Source organism: Armigeres subalbatus, unplaced genomic scaffold (genome assembly GCF_024139115.2).
Source record: "Armigeres subalbatus isolate Guangzhou_Male unplaced genomic scaffold, GZ_Asu_2 Contig141, whole genome shotgun sequence".
Taxonomy (NCBI): Eukaryota; Metazoa; Arthropoda; class Insecta; order Diptera; family Culicidae; genus Armigeres; species Armigeres subalbatus.
Genome location: NW_026942188.1, coordinates 88,518 through 112,424, shown reverse-complemented (window position 1 = coordinate 112,424; position 23,907 = coordinate 88,518). Strand labels below are relative to the sequence as shown.

At 46.1% G+C, this 23,907-nt stretch overlaps 1 protein-coding gene across 4 annotated transcripts in view; it reads left to right on the top strand.

Annotated features, from left to right (window-relative positions):
* The window catches only part of LOC134202781 (large neutral amino acids transporter small subunit 1-like), a 121,578-nt gene that overhangs the window by 79,306 nt on the left and 18,365 nt on the right, over positions 1–23,907 (top strand). For all 4 annotated transcript variants that reach the window (XR_009977343.1, XR_009977342.1, XR_009977341.1 and 1 more), the window contains exons 3-4: positions 8,377–8,623; positions 10,669–10,794. Coding sequence is in view for 1 of the 4 variants with exons in the window: in XM_062677772.1 (XP_062533756.1) it covers positions 8,377–8,623; positions 10,669–10,794 (373 nt within the window). In the remaining 3 variants the exon portion in view is untranslated. The remainder of the gene's footprint in view (positions 1–8,376; positions 8,624–10,668; positions 10,795–23,907) is intronic.

Sequence of the window (23,907 nt, the reverse complement as noted above, 5' to 3'; positions counted from 1 at the left end):
TTCGAAATCATTCAGATGTGAGAATACGAATTGCAAAACATTTATAATTGTCGGTAAAACGAAGAAACATTGCGAAACGATAAGCCAATGTGTTCGTTACCAAAACTTTCCTATGACTAGGGTTAAGGTAGATATTGGCGTCCGTCATGGACTCAAGAATTCCGTGAGACTCAAAATTTTGTTACAGTAATTTCGTCAGTCAGAAAATCCATCTGGATGCAGGTTTTTATATTCAGCTACATTCAAGTAGAATGACAATAATTTACAAGCCTATGATGGGTATTGAATTCCTAGAGGGAAAAACTTGCCACAACCCCATGTGTTTACTATCGCCAATGTTGTTGTTCCGTAAAGCTATGACGCCTTTCTTTTGTTGTCAGGAATTCTTTGATTACCTCGATGAAGTTATTCGCTAGGAGATGAAGATTGTACCCCGTTTGGCATAAAGTCGTTTGTCATAATGCCGTTTGGCATTATGTCGTTCGGCAAAAAGTCGTTTGGCATAATGGTCATTTGGCATATTTTAGAGCTTCGTGATTATTGAATAATATAGGGGCCCTCCTTAGCTCTATAGGGCCCTACTTTCATAAAGCATCGAGTATTTGAGAATGTTTCGAATTGTTGTCATGTTCTATGATTTTTTACTTCTCATTGTTTGGAGGATTTTTCACTTAACATTTTTCATAAATATTTCTACTTAATCCACTCGATCTGTTTTTTTGTACTCATTTAACAAGCATTATGGATTTTGAAAATTAAATAATTGCAATCGGACGGGAATTAGAATAATTTCAAAATAATAGCGACTAGCCCCAAAAACATTTATAAGTATTTAGAGCTCTCGTTTTCACTAATGCAACCAGTTTTTTTTATTTTTTGGAGCAATGTACCGTTTTGACTCAAATTCCGAACATGACTCATATTCCGAACACTCGCTCTTAAATGGCAATTTTGGCATAATTCTTGTAATTTTCTCTATAAAAGCTTTTATTCGTTTATAACCTTGATCCTCATTCCTCAGTATGGAAAACTGATGAAAGTTTTAATTTTAGGACGCTAAAACGCCAGTGTTCGGAATATGAGTCATGTTCGGAATTTGAGTCAAAACTAGAGATGGGCGTTCAGATCCGGAACCGTTTAAAAGATCCGGATCAGTGATGGGAAATGTCAAAAAAATGTCATGGCATTGCTATTACTGATTTCCTAATAACTTTCTTCAAAAGTAATTTACAGTTCTGATTTTTTGATTAACATGTAGTACTTAAAGGGTCCTAGAACTTTGTCGAACAGATCATTGTTCTAAATACAAAGTGTGAGCCATGAGACCGAGATTTAAAAAAAATGTCACGAAATGTCATGACATTAATGTCATTTGACACTAATTCGGCCCTCACGCCGCCAATATCATATTTAGAGGAATTATCTGTTAGAAAAAGTTTTTGAGTCCTTAAAGGGCTACATGTTTATAAGGGAAACATAATTGTAAATAACTTGTGAAAAAAGTTATTAGCAAATTAGTCCCATGACATCGATATGACATTTCCCGTCACTGATCCGGATCTCTGAAGTGAGTGAATGATTCGTGGATCATTTTTCACCAGATCAGCAAATTATTTGACCATTTGTAGGGATATGATAAAATGAAAAGTTCATTGTTTGTGCCACATCCGTTAGTAAACAAGAAAGTGAAGATATCGTCAGTACGGTTTAACAGTGTGAGTCTGAATGGTGAACGTTTTACTGTTTTGCATTCTTCTTGGGTTTGTTCTAAGGATCCGATCCGGTTGAAAGATCCGGATCATTAGAATGAATGACCCAGATCTGATCCGTTCATCGAAGTGATCCGTTTTGCCCATCTCTAGTCAAAACGGTAGCACAGACATTAGTGTGCAGATCAAACCCCAAGATATATCGAACCTAAAAATCGTCTGATTTTAAAGGCATATCCGTACTCATGAGGATTATTCCATATCGAAATAATTTTTGAAGTTTTTCGGAATTGAAATAATTGTTCAACCAATCTCGTAGTTAATGCGACAAGACAGACATTTTTATGCATCTGTATTGAAAATTATATTTATTCAACAGTTATGATTTTTATTCTTGCCAATTTACCGAAAACACGTTTCCTAAAATAAGCCATTTTGTACAAAAACCATCATACTTTTTTAATTTATGGCAAAAAAATCGGAACTAATATATCACGTAAAAGAGTAAGATGTAATCTATAAGGGGAATCGACATTGTCATGAAATAAATCTTGTTTTTAATTATGTTGACTTCCAAAGCAGCACAATTTGGACTGATTTGGTTGCAGCAGCTCATATGTGACTTGATTCTGTTATATATAGAGGTTTTAATAGCTGGTATATGACAAGTGTGTTGCTAGGGATTGGTGGCTAGTTTTATTTTCCATGTAAGAGTATGCAGGAAAACCTACCCATTGTGCATTTCTCCTTTTTAATAATAAAAGAAATCTTATTTGCTCATGCGTTCTGAAAAATATTTTTTGAAAAGGAATCTCATTCACTCGCTCATGCATGAAGACATTACTTTTTTTTTGTGTCTTTATAAAGGAGACTTTCAGCCCGAGGCTGGCTCGACTCCGGAAGACATTACTTCTATTTGTCGATCTTATTTACCATCGGAACCATATACTTCATATCCTACCTTACCATCTCGCAAAGAATAGATCACATCTCCCCTTGCCTTGAACCGAGCAAATGGCTAAATCGAAAGAATTAGCCTTTTGCCGGGCACATGAATTCTACGAAAAAAAGGATCACATATTCCCAGGCTTCGGAATTCTCACTCATATGAATAAAAGCCCAGGATTGATCCAAACAGCGGAGTGCAATTTTTCCATAATCTCCTTTGAGCAAGTGTTCTCACACAATATTTGATCCGGATAGAAAGACGGGCGATAAACTCGCGAACGCCGGCTTACCGGATAATTTTATTTTGGGCCTCCAAATTCTCCATCTTGCCACTTCTCCAGATAACTTTTAAAAGCATATTCACAAAAATGTAGGTGCGCGACGGGATTCGAACCCAAAACAATTTTAAAATGTGTAGAGCGCCCACTATAACCACGCCACCACACGAACCGATTGAAGACAAGTAGAAAAACTGCAGTCTTGAACCTACTACTAATCGTGGCGCATCGTCGTATGTAATCAGTTCGGAGAAGCAAAGTAAGCAGCATTTGATTTTCGCGAAACATGGAAAGAGGGATAACAATTTTTCGCACCATCACTTGTGCCGGAGTTTATCGCGCTGTAATTTATCCGGATAAAATGGATGGTGGAGCGATCTGCTGTCGCGTGAGTGAGTAAGAAATCCGAACCCTGCATATTCCCTTCCCTCAAGTCGAGTAAATGCCTGAACTGAAAGAAGGAGTCATATCATCTTTTGTCTTGAGCCTTTAAAGAAAGGGATAATGTCTCCAGTTGTCTAGAACTGAGCAAATACCTGAATTGAATGAAGGAACCACATCTTCTTTTGCTTTTTGCCAGACAAATGCGTCCCGTGAAAGAAGGAATCATACCATTCACATGATTTTACAACTATTACGCCAAATGACCATGATTTGACATGATTTGGGATTCGGCAGCCTCCTTTCTAGAGGCTCGGCAGCCTCCTTTCAAGAGGCTCGGCAGCCTCCTTCCAAAAGGCTCGGAAGGGGCCTTTCAAGAGGCTGGGAAACCTCCTTTCAAGATGCTCGGAGACCTCTTTTCAAGAGGCTCGGAAACCTCCTTTCAAGAGGCTCGGAAATCTCCTTTCAAGAGGCTCGGAAGCCTCCTTTCAAAAGGCTCGGAAGTCTCCTTTTAAAAGGCTCGGAAGCCTCCTTTCAAGAGGCTCGGCAGCCTCCTTTCAAGAGGCTCAGCAGCCTCCTTTCAGAGAGCTCAGCAGCCTCCTTTCAAGAGAGCTCAGAGCCTACTTTCAAGAGGCTCAGCAGCCTCCTTTCAAGAGGCCTGGCAGCCTCCGTTCAAGAGGCTCAGCAGCCTCCTTTCCAAGAGGCTCAGCAGCCTCCTTTCAAGAGGCTCAGCAGCCTCCTTTCAAGAGCTCAGCAGCCTCCTTTCCAAGAGGCTCAGCAGCCTCCTTTCAAGAGAGCTCAGCAGCCTCCTTTCAAGAGCTCAGCAGCCTCCTTTCAAGAGCTCAGCAGCCTCCCTTTCAAGAGGCTCCAGCAGCCTCCTTTCAAGAGCTCAGCAGCCTCCTTTCAAGAGAGCTCCAGCAGCCTCCTTTCAAGAGAGCTCAGGCAGCCTCCTTTCAAGAGGCTCGGCAGCCTCCTTTCAAGAGGCTCAGCAGCCTCCTTTCAAGAGCTCAGCAGCCTCCTTTCAAGAGGCTCGGCAGCCTCCTTTCAAGAGAGCTCAGCAGCCTCCTTTCAAGAGAGCTCAGCAGCCTCCTTTCAAGAGAGCTCAGCAGCTTCCTTTCAAGAGGCTCCAGCAGCCTCCTTTCAAGAGGCTCAGCAGCCTCCTTTCAAGAGGCTCGGCAGCCTCCTTTCAAGAGAGCTCAGCAGCCTCCTTTCAAGAGGCCCTGGCAGCCTCCTTTCAAGAGCTCAGCAGCCTCCTTTCAAGAGGCTCCAGCAGCCTCCTTTCAAGAGGCTCAGCAGCCTCCCTTTCAAGAGCTCAGCAGCCTCCTTTCAAGAGGCTCAGCAGCCTCCTTTCAAGAGCTCAAGCAGCCTCCTTTCAAGAGCTCGGCAGCCTCCTTTCAAGAGGCTCAGCAGCCTCCTTTCAAGAGGCTCAGCAGCCTCCTTTCAAAGAGGCTCAGCAGCCTCCTTTCAAGAGGCTCAGCAGCCTCCTTTCAAGAGGCTCAGCAGCCTCCTTTCAAGAGGCTCCAGCAGCCTCCTTTCCAAGAGGCTCAGCAGCCTCCTTTCAAGAAGCTCAGCAGCCTCCTTTCAGAAAGCTCGGCAGCCTCCTTTCAAGAGGCTCAGCAGCCTCCTTTCAAGAGGCTCAGCAGCCTCCTTTCAAGAGCTCAGCAGCCTCCTTTCAAGAGAGCTCGGCAGCCTCCTTTCAAGAGGCTCAGCAGCCTCCTTTCAAGAGGCTCAGCAGCCTCCTTTCAAGAGCTCAGCAGCCTCCTTTCAAAGAAACTCAGCAGCCTCCTTTCAAGAGGCTCAGCAGCCTCCTTTCAAGAGGCTCAGCAGCCTCCTTTCAAGAGGCTCGGCAGCCTCCTTTCAAGAGGCTCAGCAGCCTCCTTTCAAGAGCTCAGCAGCCTCCTTTCAAAAGGCCTCGGCAGCCTCCTTTCCAAGAGGCTCAGCAGCCTCCTTTCAAGAGCTCAGCAGCCTCCTTTCAAGAGGCTCAGCAGCCTCCTTTCAAGAGCCTCAGCAGCCTCCTTTCAAGAGGCTCGGCAGCCTCCTTTCAAGAGGCTCGGCAGCCTCCTTTCAATTTCAAGAGGCTCAGAGCCTCCTTTCAAGAGGCTCCAGCAGCCTCCTTTCAAGAGGCTCGGCAGCCTCCTTTCAAGAGGCTCAGAAGCCTCCTTTCAAGAGGCTCAGAAGCCTCCTTTCAAGAGGCTCAGGAAGCCTCCTTTCAAGAGGCTCAGGAAGCCTCCTTTCAAGAGGCTCAAAGCCTCCTTTCAAGAGGCTCAGAAGCCTCCTTTCAAGAGGCTCGGAAGCCTCCTTTCAAGAGCTCAGGAAGCCTCCTTCAAGAGGCTCAGAGCCTCCTTTCAAGAGGCTCAGGAAGCCTCCTTTCAAGAGGCTCAGAAGCCTCCTTTCAAGAGGCTCAAGCCTCCTTTCAAGAGGCTCGGAAGCCTCCTTTCAAGAGCTCCAGAGCCTCCTTCAAGAGGCTCAGAAGCCTCCTTTCAAGAGGCTCAGAAGCCTCCTTTCAAGAGCTCCAGGAAGCCTCCTTTCAAGAGGCTCAGAAGCCTCCTTTCAAGAGGCTCAGGAAGCCTCCTTTCAAGAGCTCAGAGCCTCCCCTTTCAAGAGAGCTCAGAAGCCTCCCTTTCAAGAGGCTCAAGCCTCCTTTCAAGAGGCTCCAGAAGCCTCCTTTCAAGAGGCTCCAGAAGCCTCCTTTCAAGAGGCTCAGAAGCCTCCTTTCAAGAGGCTCGGAAGCCTCCTTTCAAGAGGCTCAGAGCCTCCTTTCAAAGAGCTCAAGCCTCCTTTCAAGAGGCTCAGAGCCTCCTTTCAAGAGGCTCAGAGCCTCCTTTCAAGAGGCTCCAGAAGCCTCCTTTCAAGAGGCTCAGAAGCCTCCTTTCAAGAGGCTCCAGGAAGCCTCCTTTTCAAGAGGCTCCAGGAAGCCTCCTTTCAAGAAGAGCTCAGAGCCTCCTTTCAAGAGGCTCCAAAGCCTCCTTTCAAGAGCTCAGGAAGCCTCCTTTCAAGAGGCTCAAAGCCTCCTTTCAGAGGCTCAGGAAGCCTCCTTTCAGAGGCTCAGAAGCCTCCTTTCAAGAGGCTCAGGAAGCCTCCTTTCAAGAGGTTCAGGCCTCCTTTCAAGAGGCCTGGAAGCCTCCTTTCAAGAGGCCTGGAAGCCTCCTTTCAAGAGGCCTGGAAGCCTCCTTTCAAGAGGCCTGGAAGCCTCCTTTCAAGAGGCCTGGAAGCCTCCTTTCAAGAGGCCTGGAAGCCTCCTTTCAAGAGGCCTGGAAGCCTCCTTTCAAGAGGCCTGGAAGCCTCCTTTCAAGAGGCCTGGAAGCCTCCTTTCAAGAGGCCTGGAAGCCTCCTTTCAAGAGGCCTGGAAGCCTCCTTTCAAGAGGCCTGGAAGCCTCCTTTCAAGAGGCCTGGAAGCCTCCTTTCAAGAGGCTTGGAAGCCTCCTTTCAAGAGGCTCGGAAGCCTCCTTTCAAGAGGCTCGGCAGCCTCCTTTCAAGTGGCCCGGAAGCCTCCTTTCAAGAGGCCCGGATGCCTCCCAAGCAGCACAACTTGTTTCACTACTGAACATTTCACTGTGTTGCAACAATTCGGAAAGAAGTAATATTTGCGTATTTGCCATCAAATATAAATCTCTTGCAATCTGAAAAGAGCAAGAGCTGGAGCCTACGGAAACATCCTTCGATTGCAGTAAAACTGCAATAATGTTGCAAAATACTACAGCGGAAAAAAATTAAATAAAAATATAAAACTGGATTCGATTTATGGATCTCTCTACCACACTCTACCACAGCAACATTCATCACTTCGAATGGACTGCATGTTGACTTACCATAAAAACCATATTATTATGAAGTTTTGTACTTGGGTTTTCTGTTACTGGATTGCACCATCACCGGAAAAAATTGTGAGTTGTCAAAACGTTGAACGATGCTAAATTAACCATGAAGACACATTCAACTTATCTGCAACCTAATTTAAACAAACAAATAAATTTTGAAAGACGCATTGATGTTACATGGTAAAAATATGCAACTTAATGATTTTGTTTCGTGTTTGCAACATAAAGTGCAGTATTCCTTGGTTATTTGTTTCCAAATGTCAAACACGTACTGCATTGCAATGGTAATGAAACATTGATCACAACTCGAACGTTTTTGACATCTTGATGCAACTTTTTAGTGCTTTGATGTTTTTACAATGCCTTTAGTGAAACTACATAGAAACAAGGTGCTTTTAGGAAGATGTTGCGTGTGCTACTTGGGCTCCTTCAAGAGGCCCGGAAGCCTCCTTTCAAGAGGCCCGTAAGACTCCTTTCAAGGGGCCCGGAAGCTTACTTTCAAGAGGGACAAGCCTCCTTCAAGAGGCCCGGCGTGCATCCTTTCAAGAAGCCTGGCGAAACTCCTTTCAAGAGGCCAGGGAGCCTCCTTTAAAGAGGTCCGGAAGCCTGCTTTCAAGAGGGTCGGTGTTCATCGTGAATATCAGAATGGAAATTTATGAGGTGAACCGGTCAAGGACCGAAAACCTCATTAATAAAGACAATAAAAAAAATAGAATGGAAATAAGTTTTTTTTTTCGGAATATTCTTGTACAAAAAATCCCAAGATAACCGCCCTTTTAATTAATTTTTCGTATTCGTTTCTTATTTCCAGATACCTGATCAAAAAAAATATTTTTATTTTTTATAATTATATGATTTTTTTACCTACAATTCTAGAAGTCCTTGAACAGGCAAAATTCTTGTTGAAAAATGCCCATACTTTCTTAGTTACAATTTTACAAATTATGATCATAATTACACTGGATAACATTCTGTGAATTTTAAAATTTTAATAGAAGAAAAAAAAGAAAAATTCCGCAAGAGATTCCATAGGGATCTGCAAAGTGAGCCAAGCTTGTATCATATTTTGTTAAAAATTCAGGACGAATCTTACGAGAGTGCATTTTTCATAGCGCATTTACATTTTGTGTAAACAATTCTTGAAATAATTGGTTCGCAAATGCGGATTACAAATTTTCCTCTGCGTCTGCCTGCAATTGAAACTATTCAAGAACTTTCCCAACTTCTTTCGCCCTTCCACAGGTTGGAGCCTACTGCTATGCCGAGCTGGGAACGATGATCAAAAAATCCGGCGCCGACTACGCCTACATTATGGAAACATTCGGCCCGTTCCTGGCGTTCATCCGTTTGTGGATCGAGTGCATGATCGTCCGGCCCTGCTCCCAGGCCATCGTGGCCCTCACGTTCAGCGTGTACGTCCTGAAACCGTTCTTTCCGGAGTGTCAACCACCGGACGATGCCGCTCGGCTGCTGGCAGTCTGCTGTATCCGTAAGTAGCTTTATAGAAATATCGCTATGCTGACTTGTTGTGGCTTATAATGGGAACCTGCCAGAGACAAAACGATATAATTGCCGCACTCAATTGCTCTACCGGTACGGTGTTGCGTGGGCTTTGCACGATGACCTACAGGGTCCATCCGATATTGGGAACTCGTTCGAAAGTTGCAAATTAAAACAATCGTCTGTTACTATGCGAAATATTTTGATAGAATAACAAAAACAATTAATAATAATTGTAAGATAAATAATAATCGCTTTTTGAAAAGACAGTACCGAACGTTAAATCATTGTCAAAACGTGTTTTGGTTTAAATGAAATCCCAAAATTGTATGGCCGTTCCATATTTATTCTCATAATTCGAAAAATCGAACCGGCCCTGCATATGGGCAAAACACATCATCAGCACAATCATATAATCCAATCATGGATGCTCTTATCGTTTACGGTCATCTAGCGTTGTGACTATTTTGTTCTAACGAGCGTAACTACCCGTCACTGCTACGTACTGTCTAAGAAAGTGATCAATGGTGATAGCGAAAGTATGCGTCTCCATCATAATCCAATTTGAGCATGTCTGTGACTCTCGTCAGGGCTCGTTATTATATAGAATGAAATATAAACAACCTTTAAAGCATGCTTTATGGAAGTATTCGACTCGTGCCGGCAGGACAACACTGGTTCACTTTTATAAAATAAAAAAGATGATTTTTCAGCACAAGTTGTACCTACGTTGTAAAATTTGTGCAACGACTGGTTTACTATATTATTTTTGGCGATGACAAAATATTGGATTTAATTCGATTAATCTGCATTCCAATAGCAAAATGCTTCATTTGATTTATCATGAGATAGATAGTGCAATTCAACAAAATATTGAAAATTTAAATAAACTGTCTAGCTAACATTCCTCCATGGGTAAGAGACCACAACTTATTTCCAATTTGGAAGCAAATAGCTTAGCTTCCAAATTCGCCAGACTACCCCACGGGGAATATCTGTGTATCACATTCAATGTCTGTTATCAATTGCAATCCTATGAAATCTCCTACGTTTTATCTGGTAAGTCAGAACGAAAGAAAAATAAATAAAACACGCGATAACCATTTTATCAACATTTGATTAAATCTCGAACTGGCGCTAGCGTGTACAGAAACGCTTTCCACGTGTACACATTTCTTGATCTTATTGGTCGAAACTATCCAGCGGTTTTGGCATTTCAATTTAGTTTGTTTTTCGAAAAATGCTCGTCGCAGAATGTTGCGAATTTTTCCAGAAAGATTAAATTTTGAGCATCAAAATAAACTGAAACACGAAGCGATGCCCTCGGTTTATTCTAATTTTGACAAGTATAGTCGATCTAATTCCAGACTGTGCATCGTATCGTATGGAAATAGTGCCATGCCGTGGGTCATATGACGTGTACGAATTCGGCTTTCGACAGATTTGGGCATCATGTGTGGATTATGTTTAATCCACAGTGGATTAAGATAAAGGCACGAAATTTTCTGCATCGACTAGAGTGACGACAACTGCCATAAAGCATGTTGATTGATTTTCCATCGCACACCATACTTCTGGGATTTTCCCAAAGAAATCTTAAAGGAATAAAGGAAGAATTTTCAAAACATCTTTCGGCATAATCGCTGGAGAAATTTTTAGGAGTATCTCCTAAGAAAGTCCAAAAGAGGTACAGAACACACCTTAGCTAGTCGAATGGTTGAATTCCTTCCAGCTTAAGATCTATAAAAAAGCTTGAAGTATTGTAGGATTGTTGTTGTTGTTGAGATGGTTGAGGTTGATAAAATAATTTGCTACTGGCACCAGTCAGCATTTTTTTTTGTTTACACATGAAAAGTGTGTGAAACTGAAAGCTCTTTATTACAGAACGACATCTGACACAGTTTGGTACAAATTGCTCCAACTGCCATGAAGAGTTGGCTCGACATAGCACATATGCACAATCCCTTTCCCTGATTGTCCCAGTTTTATTCATTTCTGACCAAGTTTTTTTTTATCTCTTATCTTTCCTTACAGTGGTGTTGACATTCGTCAACTGTTGGGACGTGAAGTGGGCCACCGCCGTCCAGGACATCTTCACCTACGCCAAACTGTTGGCTCTATTCATCATCATCGGCGCTGGAGCATATTTCTTCTTCAAAGGTAAGTCTCCCATGTCAACAACCGACGTAGTTATCACCGTCATCGTTAACTGCTTGTTGCATGGCTAATAAATGCCTATAACTTTACAACTTAATGGATCCCTTTACAACTTGAGCTTCTGCGAGTAGTAACAAGAATTACGAGTAAACAGTAGGGTTTTATCAGTCGATGCAAATCGGCTGGATTCGGTATCCGACCGGACCGGTTGTGGACAGATGTTGCGAGGAAACTTTTAACCTGGAAACAGTGCAACAGATGTTGATTTTTCACGCGCCTGCCTACTCGCGGTGTGAGATTAATTGATGCTAATGTCCGTAGGTTGTACTTTATTATTCGTCGCATTTTAATAAACAAACAATGTGATTTATTATTTACATTTAAAAGTAATAATATGGCGCTGCAACAGCATTATCAATTGAGTCAATTGATCGGAGCAAGTGAGATTTTAGACCATGGGGTCCTCTACGGCTCATGATTTGTAATCTGGACTGTAATTTTCAGGTCAATTTAAAACTATCAATGCACATGGTAGACTCGCTCGTTGTGCTAAAATTATGCTATACCCATTTAAGTTGAAAACCGGAATAGGGGACTAGCGAAATTGAATTTTTCTCGCTATCCGTACCGTAAACCTAAGTTCGCTAGTGGCGCGCTAGTCTAATTAGGGCCTAATTAGACTAGCGCATTACTAGCGAAGTTGGGTTTAATGTACGGATTGCGAGAAAAATCCAACTTCGATAATCCACCATTTCGGTTTCCAACTTGACCAGCGATATTAAGCTGATAAGGATAGAACTAGTTGTGGTAAAAAAAAAACCTCATTTGGCAACAGCGATGTATTTTGCTGTGCTCTCAGTGCAAAATCTAAATGAATTCAACTCAGCAATTAACGACACCATGCGGACATATTTTTGCGATCTGGTCACCGCTATCGACGATATAACTTCCTGAAATCAAAGATGCTTGCTAGCAGCTTGTTATCAGTAACGATGGTGTATCTTTTTCCGTAAATGTAAATATTTGAAAAACTCGCCATCGCGCTACGTCACCAAATTTCGAAAAGCTTTCCATAAAAGCTAAGAAGAACCTCGAGTGGAATAATATAGCTTTCTTGAAAAATCGCAAAAATTGGATTTTGATCACGTCGGTTTGTTTACGTCAGTTTCGGGGTCCCATCAATTTTTTTTACGAGAATTTTTAAATTTTATCGTTTTCCTCGGAAAAAAGTTTTTACGCAATTTTTTTACGTTTTTTCTCATCGGTTTAGGGCTCTAACCAATTTTTTTGTAAGGACTATGAGATTTACGTGGCTTTTGAGCAATATAAAAAATTGAAAAAAAAAATGTGTTGCAAAAATCGAATAGTTTTGTTGCCAAATAGAATGTTGCTAAAATCAAATGTTGGCAAAACATGATGTTGCCAACATCGAATGGGGTCTGTTTCTCGGATCTCGATTCCGCGTCTAATATGAAACATGAACAATCACAAACTGATAAACTTGATTACCGACGCACCGCACAGAACAAAACACGAAACATGAACAATCACGAGCTCCCCATCTTGCCGACAATGTCATTTAGATTTGTTAGAAAGGGCCTTTTGGCCGTATTGACATGTTTGACCATATCACTTGTTCAGCAAATGACGCTTTCGGTTAAATGTCCTATCCGGCCAACGACTATTTGGTCAAACATACTGTTAGGGCAAACGGGGCAAACTACCAGTTCGGCCGTATATTGCCTTTTGCTCGAATTACATTTTCGGCCGAACCGTTTCCGGCTTCTACTACATATATGGAGCAGCGTGGTGCATTGGTCCATCATTTCCTTGTGACTAAATTTTTGTGCATAAATTGAAGGTTTATAATATTCTGCATTCACTGACCCCTCAAACATGGGTCGCACACTAATATGGGTCATTTCCAGTTGGTCAACATGCAAAATGGAGTGACTAATTATTGTGACAAAGTGACAAATATATGTGGGGTCAGTGTACCAGAGGAAGCCATTGGCATCAAGTTGCGATAGAAAACAACCTGGCCTGAGGTTAATGCTAATTTGCATAAATTGCATATTGCACAGCAAAATTTTGTGTTTATATAGGTTAAATTAATTGATCTTTTAAAATTAAGAATTTAGAGTAACAATTTAGAATTAGTATAAATAAGATAATTTAGCGAAACGACGTGTCCGTTTGACCGGGCTGATATGGCTGTATTGTATCTTGAATTTGATTTTTATTTATCTACTAAATGACTCGTCGAACTTCGTCTCGCCTAAAATTAATTAGTTAGCACAAACTTTTTTTTTTAATTCACAAATTATGTTTCAAAGTTTTCTCTGCGTTTCGTTTACATTTGCCAACACTTTTGAACACTTCTTTTTTCCCACTTGCCAAATTGGGTTCCACTTGCTTGATTAATTCCCAAGTTACGTGAAAAATAGTGTTTTATTTGTATGAGAGCATCCTCAGAGCGGGGAGGGGTCTCGACCCATCGTAAGAAAAATCTTTTTGCCTATCTCGTACACTAAGTATACGGTAAAGGCTATATGATCGCTCCAAAAACAAACTTTTTATAGAAGGCCCGGAGACCCATAGTATTATATACCGATCGACTCAGCTCGACGAATTGAGGTGATGTCTGTGTGTGTGTGTTTTTTTTCTTCCTAAGCAATGGAGGGGGAATCTGCTCAACAGACATCCTGGGTTGTTCAGGAAGTGCGGGGTTAGGGACCACCTCCAACAGCAAACGAGGGAGGACTACATCCCCGACCCGCTAAACCGTTTCCATTGCCGCTAAGCCTATAGTCCCTTCGGTACAACCTTAAAGTAATGCTTCAAAGGGGGGCCAGTGCACAACGCACCCTCGAGGTTAGCTGCGTGTCCTTGACGCTCCCTAACTTGACTACCTTGGAGGCGTCCGCTGCAGATAGCCGAACCAATGCTACCTGCGCCCCTGTCGGACCTTTCCGTAGCCGAACGGCTGCGGTGGGCGTCTCCACTTCACACTGTCGCCGCAGTGCCGTGACGAGCTCTTCGACTTCGGTGATCTCGTCCAGGTCTTTAACCCTTAGATTCACCTCCGTCGTGAGTGCCCTCACCTTTACCGTCTCGCCTAATACTTCCTCCGCCTACTTCTTGTAGGCGGCGCTCTTTTGCGATACGCTACGCTTCAGATCGAGGATAATCTCGCCCATCCGGGTGCGTCTTATTCGACGTACGTCGGCGCCGAGTTCACCGAGCTTGACGTCACTCCTCATCACCTTCAAGACCGTTTTGATGACTAGGGCATCGCCCCTGGAGCGATTGGCGCCTACCCTAGACTTCTTGCTACCCTCATTCACCTGGGCCTTCTTTTCGGCCCTTGACGTCTTCGGTTTCCTATTGTTCTTGACCAGGGTCCAGGAGGCGTTATCCCCCTCTATTACCCTGGTCTGGTACGGCTGAGAGCTCTCAACCTGCCGTAACCCCTTACCACCGTCTTTCCTGGGTGGACGGACCTTTCCAGGTCCTTCCTCCCCCGGTTTTGGAGGTACCAGACCGGGGTTGGTTTTCCATTTTGGTCCCACGAGTTGCTCGGGAAAAGAGGTCCACCACGCCAGAGCCCAGCATGACGTGGTAAGGGACAATTACTGTGGAGGGTGCCCAGGTACCCCACAGGCTCCGTTAAAGGCCTAGCTTATTATTTCACCCCCCTGGCCATGCATCCCCTCGGCACGGGTCACTTGACGCCTTGGGATTAGGGGTTAGGAACGATGGTCCCGGTCCAACTCGCAGTGGCCGTGGGGAGGGGTCGTCAAGCCCTTGGATAAAGTCCCTGCTGCCCCAGTATGTGCCAGATCGCTAGGTAGATTAATCAGGGTTTTTTTCTAATCTCCGCATGACAAATTTGGTTCCAATTGCTTGATTAGTTCCGGTCCGGTGTTATGTAAAAACATGTGTTTCACTGCTTATGGAGCCCCCTCCATTCTAGAACGGGTTGTGTCTCGAACCATCTTATGGTCTGCCTTATTTGGAGAATTAAACTGGAATTAAACTTAGAAGAAATTCTTCAGGACATTCCTTAAGATATTCCGCCGGAAGTACCTCTGGAAAGCTCCTCCATAAATTCCTCCGGAAGTTCCTCCATAAATACCTCCAGGAATTCCTCCGGAAGTTCCTCCAGGAATTCCTCCGGAAGTTCCTCCAGGAATTCCTCCGGAAGTTCCTCCAGGAATTCCTCCGGAAGCTCCTCCAGGAGTTATTCCGGAAGTTCCTCCAGGAATTCCTCCGGAAGTTCCTCCAGGACTTCCTCCAGAAGTTCCTCCAGGAATTCCTCCGGAGGTTCCTCCAGAAATTCCTCCGGAAGTTCCTTCAGCAATTCCTCTGGAAGTTCCTCCAGGAATTTCTACGGAAGTTATTCCAGGAATTCCTGCGGAAGCTCCTCCAGGAATTCCTGCGGAAGTTTTTTCAGAAATTCCTGCAAAAATTCCACCAGGAACTCCTGCGACAGTTTCTCCAGTAATTCCTGCGGAAGTTCCTCCAGGAATTCCTGCAGAAGTTCCTCCAGGAATTCCTGCGGAGGTTCCTCCAGAATTTCCTGCGGAAGTTCCTCCAGGAATTCCTGCGGAAGTTCCTCCAGGCTCAAGGAATGGATTTGTGCTATTGAGTTTTGGGGCATGAGTAGGTGGAGGAGGTCCCTTCATATCTTCCTTCAGCCCACTGATTTGGGTTGATAGAGCCTTAAACAAGCTTCCGATATCCGTCATTGCTTGATTAAATTGCTCCACTGTTACATATTGAGGTTGTTTAGGAATTGCGCCTAATGACCGTCTCGATCTGGGAGCCGGGGTTGGAGGTGGTTCCATTTCTCCAGCAGCTTCATCAAGAAGTTCGTCCTCACTATCGGCTTCCAGTTCAGATTCCGCAAAAAAAGCATCGTCTGACCAGAAGTGTTCCGAAAAAAGGTTCAACACGCTTCTGAAAGCTTCGCCGGCCTTCACTTTTAGCTCTCCGATTGCGTGATTCTTTATCACGGCGAGTCGATGACCTAAATGCAGTAGCCGAGCCCTGTACGTTCTTAATTTCGTTCTTAATTTGCATATTGCTGGTTCTAGCAAGTTTTTGTTCGAGTTCCCTAAAAAAATAACTACACGCATCCAAGTCGATCTCCGGATCCTGATCATAATGAATAATAAATTCGTGACCTTCTCTTTCATCTTTCAATATTTGCTTCAGTCTCCTGCGTCGCTTACACCGCGATTCGTCGTCCGCGATGACGACATTACGAAGCAGGAGCTCGTAATCAAGCTCCCTGGGTGACAGATGGTCTACCCGCATTCCGCGATAAAGCACATTAAAGTTCGGTCCGGACACGGACACGCGAGGTGGCATGGTTCGAAACGGGGAAGAATAAAGAGTCGTGGAAGGTATTTAGGGCATTTACCCTACGAGAATAATCCCAAACATCCGACCTTTAATCGTTATGTTGTTCAGGTTCGTCTGTTATTCAAATACCTAAAGGTCTCAAGCTTTTGCTTCCAGATCGGAAAGAACCTAACCCTTGGAAGTGACTAATTGTAATTATTCGCGATGTGCTCTCCCCAAATCGATACTAGTACCAGAGCTTCACCAGCGGGCAAATCAAAATATATTGTTTTGACACCTAATGTGACCAGAGTGGATTTGAGATTTTCTAATCTCGAAAACTCCCCAACGTTAATTGAGGAAAAATATCCGAAGATATTTTTCCCTCCTAAGAACCTCAATAGGTTACTTTTACGTTGGGCGCCAATGAAACGTTATGACCCTGGGATTCCTCGCTGTCCCGGAAGGGGACTCGCCTAGACCCCAAGCTGCTGGTCTGACCAACGGAAGCTTCCCGGATGGGCGCAAAAGGCCTCTTTACTTCCGGGTCCCAGGGTGTGTGAGCGTGGAGAGTTTTCGAAGAGTGGAAATCCTATAACAACCAAATTTAATTGAACTTTACCTTTCTGGTTTATTGACCGATCGGGGCGGGCGATTGAGTACAGTGGGGCGACCGATTCCAGCAGTAGCCTCACGATGAAGCACGTAGTGAGGCGCCAGGCGCCGCGTTGCAGCTGATGCGGAAGGTTGGCACGACGACTTGTCTTGACGGGGATACTGGGACTAGCGTCGGAGCTCTCAGCCGGTAGCAGGGCGACAAATTACCCGACGTTGGTCGGACGTTAAGGATGGTTGACACGAAGACGAAAGCTCAACGATGACCGGTGCGGGCGGTACGGTACAGTGGGAAGGCCGGGACCGGTACTGGTACCACGATGGAACACGTAGAAGGGTAGCGTGATGCGGATGATGCGGGGTGCCGGTCGGCAATTGCGCGATGATTTATGTCGTCGAGTCCAGCGTTATTGTGTCGGAGATCACCGCCGGTAACCGAGCGCCGGTAATTCGGGCACCGGTAATCGAGCGTCGGATGTAATCGAGCGGGAATGGCCAGCACATACAATGATGACGGGTGGCAGGAGGGCGGTCTACGAGATGGAGTTTGCTTTGCCGAGATAATAATGCACGGAGGCCGGTGATGGGAATCAGGTGGCACGAAGGGCCAACACGGCGAGCAGCGTTGAGTATTCGCTGGGCTGCGTCACCAAACACCACGGACAAGATGGCGGTCGGATACCTTGGTGGATGAGTAATAAACTGATTCCGGAATTCCCCGGCGGGTAGTAGTGGGGCGGTGCTGGCTAATAACTTTCAAAAATCTCCACTCCCGGTCCGAAACCGGATTTCACACGCGGACTAGCGAATTCTTGGGAAAACGGAGCACTTCTTCCTCGAATGACGAACGTGTCTCGAATGGCCTCCCTTTTTTTTGTTTCTCCTTCTACCCCATCGGCTTTCCAGTGCAGGCTAACGGCCCATATTTCCGCCTCTATAGCTGCATATTGTTGCTCACTTTGGTAGCCAAATTTGGCAACCAACAAGACCACATCATTTGGTTCATCCATATATTCATCGCCGGCCCAATTTAAATTGGCGGTTGAATCTAACTTCACATCATTTTCCCTATCTTTCCACTCTATACAAATAATAAGTAAATGTTACCGTTCGGTAACAAGTTCCTACAGGAATTCCTGTGGAAGTTCCTCCAGGAATTCCTGCGGAAGTTCCTCCAAGAATTCCTGTGGAAGTTCCTCCAGGAATTCCTGCGGAAGTTCCTCCAGGAATTCCTGCGGAAGTTCCTCCAGGAATTCCTGCGGAAGTTCCTCCAGGAATTCCTGCGGAAGTTCCTCCAGGAATTCCTGCAGAAGTTCCTCCAGGAATTCCTGCGGAAGTTCCTCCAGGAATTCCTGCGGAAGTTCCTCCAGGAATTCCTGCGGAAGTTCCTCCAGGAATTCCTGCGGAAGTTCCTCCAGGAATTCCTGCGGAAGTTCCTCCAGGAATTCCTCTGGAAGTTCCTCCAGGAATTCCTGCGGAAGTTCCTCCAGGAATTCCTGCGGAAGTTCCTCCAGGAATTCCTGCGGAAGTTCCTCCAGGAATTCCTGCGGAAGTTCCTCCAGGAATTCCTGCGGAAGTTCCTCCAGGAATTCCTGCGAAAGTTCCTCCAGGAATTCCTGCGGAAGTTCCTCCAGGAATTCCTGCGGAAGTTCCTCCAGGAGTTCCTGCGGAAGTTCCTCCAGGAGTTCCTGCGGAAGTTCCTCCAGGAATTCCTGCGGAAGTTCCTCCAGGAATTCCTGCGGAAGTTCCTCCAGGAATTCCTGCGGAAGTTCCTCCAGGAATTCCTGCGGAAGTTCCTCCAGGAATTCCTGCGGAAGTTCCTCCAGGAATTCTTGCGGAAGTTCCTCCAGGAATTCCTGCGGAAGTTCCTCCAGGAATTCCTGCGGAAGTTCCTCCAGGAATTCCTGCGGAAGTTCCTCCAGGAATTCCTGCGGAAGTTCCTCCAGGAATTCCTGCGGAAGTTCCTCCAGGAATTCCTGCGGAAGTTCCTCCAGGAATTCCTGCGGAAGTTCCTCCAGGAATTCCTGCGGAAGTTCCTCCAGGAATTCCTGCGGAAGTTCCTCCAGGAATTCCTGCGGAAGTTCCTCCAGGAATTCCTGCGGAAGTTCCTCCAGGAATTCCTGCGGAAGTTCCTCCAGGAATTCCTGCGGAAGTTCCTCCAGGAATTCCTGCGGAAGTTCCTCCAGGAATTCCTGCGGAAGTTCCTCCAGGAATTCCTGCGGAAGTTCCTCCAGGAATTCCTGCGGAAGTTCCTCCAGGAATTCCTGCGGAAGTTCCTCCAGGAATTCCTGCGGAAGTTCCTCCAGGAATTCCTGCGGAAGTTCCTCCAGGAATTCCTGCGGAAGTTCCTCCAGGAATTCCTGCGGAAGTTCCTCCAGGAATTCCTGCGGAAGTTCCTCCAGGAATTCCTGCGGAAGTTCCTCCAGGAATTCCTGCGGAAGTTCCTCCAGGAATTCCTGCGGAAGTTCCTCCAGGAATTCCTGCGGAAGTTCCTCCAGGAATTCCTGCGTAAGTTCCTCCAGGAATTCCTGCGAAAGTTCCTCCAGGAATTCCTGCGTAAGTTCCTCCAGGAATTCCTGCGGAAGTTCCTCCAGGAATTTCTGTGGGAGTTCCTCCAAGATTTCCTGCGGAAGTTCCTCCAGGAATTCCTGCGTAAGTTCCTCCAGGAATTCCTGCGGAAGTTCCTCCAGGAATTCCTGCGGAAGTTCCTCCAGGAATTCCTGCGGAAGTTCCTCCAGGAGTTCCTGCGGAAGTTCCTCCAGGAGTTCCTGCGGAAGTTCCTCCAGGAATTCCTGCGGAAGTTCCTCCAGGAATTCCTGCGGAAGTTCCTCCAGGAATTCCTGCGGAAGTTCCTCCAGGAATTCCTGCGGAAGTTCCTCCAGGAATTCCTGCGGAAGTTCCTCCAGGAATTCCTGCGGAAGTTCCTCCAGGAATTCCTGCGGAAGTTCCTCCAGGAATTCCTGCGGAAGTTCCTCCAGGAATTCCTGCGGAAGTTCCTCCAGGAATTCCTGCGGAAGTTCCTCCAGGAATTCCTGCGGAAGTTCCTCCAGGAATTCCTGCGGAAGTTCCTCCAGGAATTCCTGCGGAAGTTCCTCCAGGAATTCCTGCGGAAGTTCCTCCAGGAATTCCTGCGGAAGTTCCTCCAGGAATTCCTGCGGAAGTTCCTCCAGGAATTCCTGCGGAAGTTCCTCCAGGAATTCCTGCGGAAGTTCCTCCAGGAATTCCTGCGGAAGTTCCTCCAGGAATTCCTGCGGAAGTTCCTCCAGGAATTCCTGCGGAAGTTCCTCCAGGAATTCCTGCGGAAGTTCCTCCAGGAATTCCTGCGGAAGTTCCTCCAGGAATTCCTGCGGAAGTTCCTCCAGGAATTCCTGCGGAAGTTCCTCCAGGAATTCCTGCGGAAGTTCCTCCAGGAATTCCTGCGGAAATTCCTCCAGGAATTTCTGCGGGAGTTCCTCCAGGAATTCCTGCGGGAGTTCCTCCAGGAATTCCTCCGGAAGTTCCTCCAGGAATTCCTCCGGAAGTTTCTCCAGGAATTCCTGCGTTCCTCCAGGAATTCCTCTGGAAGTTCCTCCAGGAATTCCTCCGGAAGTTCTTCCAGGAATTCCTTCGGAAGTTCCTCCAGGTATTCCTTCGGAAATTCCTCCAGGAATTCCTCCGGAAGTTCTTCCAGGAATTCCTCCGAAAGTTCCTCCAGGAATTTCTCCGGAAGTTTCTCCAGGAATTCCTCCGGAAGTTCCTCCAGGAATTCCTCTGGAAGTTCCTCCAGGAATTCCTCTGGAAGTTCCTCCAGGAATTCCTCTGGAAGTTCCTCCAGGAATTCCTCTGGAAGTTCCTCCAGGAATTCCTCTGGAAGTTCCTCCAGGAATTCCTCTGGAAGTTCCTCCAGGAATTCCTCTGGAAGTTCTTCCAGGAATTCCTCTGGAAGTTCCTCCAGGAATTCCTCTGGAAGTTTCTCCAGGAATTCCTCCGGAAGTTCCTCCAGGAATTCCTCCGGAAGTTCCTCCAGGAATTCCTCCGGAAGTTCCTCCAGGAATTCCTCCGGAAGTTCCTCCAGGAATTCCTCCGGAAGTTCCTCCAGGAATTCCTCCGGAAGTTCCTCCAGGAATTCCTCGGAAGTTCCTCCAGGAATTCCTCCGGAAGTTCCTCCAGGAATTCCTCCGGAAGTTCCTCCAGGAATTCCTCCGGAAGTTCCTCCAGGAATTCCTCGGAAGTTCCTCCAGGAATTCCTCCGGAAGTTCCTCCAGGAATTCCTCCGGAAGTTCCTCCAGGAATTCCTTCGGAAGTTCCTCCAGGAATTCCTCCGCAAGTTCCTCCAGGAATTCCTCCGGAAGTTCCTCCAGGAATTCCTCCGGAAGTTCCTCCAGGAATTCCTGCGGAAATTCCTCCAGGAATTTCTGCGGAGTTCCTCCAAGATGTCCTGCGGAAGTTCCTCCAGGAATTCCTGCGTGAGTTCCTCCAGGAGTTCCTCCGCAAGTTCCTCCAGGAGTTCCTGCGGAGGTCTCTCCAGGAGTTCCTGCGGAAGTCCCTCCAGGAGTTCCTGCGGAAGACCCTCCAGGAGTTCCTGCGGAAGTTCCTCCAGGAGTTCCTGCGGAAGTTTTTTCAGGAGTTCCTCCGGAAGTTCCTACAGGAGTTCCTCCGGAAGTTCCTCCGGGAATTCCTGCGGAAGTTCCTCCATGAATTCCTCGGAAGTTTTCCAGCAATTCTTCCGGAAGTTCCTTCAAGAATTACTCCGGAAGTACCTCCAGGAATTCCTCCGGAAGTTCATCCAAGAATTCCTCTTTAAGTTCATCCATGAATTCCTTCGGAAGTTCTTTCAGGAATTCCTCGGAAGATCTTCCAGGAATTCCTCCGGAAGTTCCTCCAGGAATTCCTCCGGAAGTTCCTCCAGGAATTCCTCCGGAAGTTCCTCCAGGAATTCCTCCGGAAGTTCCTCCAGGAATTCCTCCGGAAGTGCCTCCGGGAATTGCCGCGGAAGTTCCTCCAGGAATTCCTCCGGAAGTTCCTCCAGGAATTCCTCCGGAAGTTCCTCCAGGAATTCCTCCGGAAGTTCCTCCAGGAATTCCTCCGGAAGTTCCTCCAGGAATTCCTCCGGAAGTTCCTCCAGGAATTCCTCCGGAAGTTCCTCCAGGAATTCCTCCGGAAGTTCCTCCAGAAATTCCTCCGGAAGTTCCTCCAGGAATTCCTCCGGAAGTTCCTCCAGGAATTTCTGCGGGAGTTCCTCCAAGATGTCCTGCGGAAGTTCCTCCAGGAATTCCTGCGTGAGTTCCTCCAGGAATTCCTGCGTGAGTTCCTCCAGGAATTCCTGCGGAAGTTCCTCCAGGAGTTCCTGCGGAAGTTCCTCCAGGAGTTCCTGCGGAAGTTCCTCCAGGAGTTCCTGCGGAAGTTCCTCCAGGAATTCCTCCGGAAGTTCCTCCAGGAATTCCTCCGGAAGTTCCTCCAGGAATTCCTGCGGAAGTTCCTCCAGGAATTCCTCCGGAAGTTCCTCCAGGAATTCCTCCGGAAGTTCCTCCAGGAATTCCTCCGGAAGTTCCTCCAGGAATTCCTCCGGAAGTTCCTCCAGGAATTCCTCCGGAAGTTCCTCCAGGAATTCCTCCGGAAGTTCCTCCAGGAATTCCTCCGGAAGTTCCTCCAGGAATTCCTCCGGAAGTTCCTCCAGGAATTCCTCCGGAAGTTCCTCCAGGAATTCCTCCGGAAGTTCCTCCAGGAATTCCTCCCGAAGTTCCTCCACGAATTCCTCCGGAAGTTCCGTTAGGAATTCCTCCGGAAGTTCCTCCAGGAATTCCTCCGGAAGTTCCTCCAGGAATTCCTCCGGAAGTTCCTCCAGGAATTCCTCCGGAAGTTCCTCCAGGAATTCCTCCGGAAGTTCCTCCAGGAATTCCTCCGGAAGTTCCTCCAGGAATTCCTCCGGAAGTTCCTCCAGAAATTCCTCCAGGAATTCCTCCGGAAGTTCCTCCAGGAATTCCTCCGGAAGTTCCTCCAGGAATTCCTCCGGAAGTTCCTCCAGGAATTCCTCCGGAAGTTCCTCCAGGAATTCCTCCGGAAGTTCCTCCAGGAATTCCTCCGGAAGTTCCTCCAGGAATTCCTCCGGAAGTTCCTCCAGGAATTCCTCCAGAAGTTCCTCCAGGAATTCCTCTGGAAGTTCCTCCAGGAATTCCTTCGATAGTTCCTCCAGGAATTCCTCCGGAAGTTCCTCCAGGAATTCCTCCGGAAGTTCCTCCAGGAATTCCTCCGGAAGTTCCTCCAGGAATTCCTCCGGAAGTTCCTCCAGGAATTCCTCCGGAAGTTCCTCCAGGAAATCCTCCGGAAGTTCCTCCAGGAATTGCTCCCGAAGGTTCTCCAGAAATTTCTCCGGAAGTTCCTCCAGGAATTCCTCCGGAAGTTCTTCCAGGAATTCCTTCGGAAGTTCCTCCAGGTATTCCTTCGGAAATTCCTCCAGGAATTCCTCCGGTAGTTCTTCTAGGAATTTCTCCAGAAGTTCTTCTAAGAATTCCTGCGGAAGTACCTCCAGGAATTCCCCCGGTAGTTCCTCCAGGAATTCCTCAGGAAGCTCCTCCAGGGATCCCGCCGAAAGTTCCATCACGAATTTTTCCGAAAGTTTCTTCACGAATTCCTCCGGAAGTTCCTCCAGGAATTCCTCCAAAAGTTCCTCCACGAATTCCTATGGAAGTTAATGAGTAGACGTCATTTTGAAATCCAAGATGGCAAACTGAAATTTAAAATGGCGGCAATAGGGACCAATTTTTTACCTGAAATCATGCAATATGGGTGTCTATCGATCGTGCTTGATGAGAAGAACTCGAAAATTGATGTTCGACGCCATTTTGAAATCCAATATGGTGGACCGAAATTCAAAATGGCCATTGTTGTTGACAAATTGTTTGACCTGAAACTATGCAATATGCGTGTAAATCGATCGGGCTTGATGAGTAGATCTCGAAAATCGATGTCTCACGCCATTTTGAAATCCAAGATAGCAGATCAAAAATTGAAATGGCGGCCATATGGACCAACTATTTGACCTAAGACCATGCAATATGGGTGTCTGTCGATCGGGCGTGATGAGTAGAATTCGAAAATCGATGTCTAACGATCTGGCTTTAACATTAAAACTAGAAAATCGATAGCCGACGCCATTTTGAAATCCAATATGGT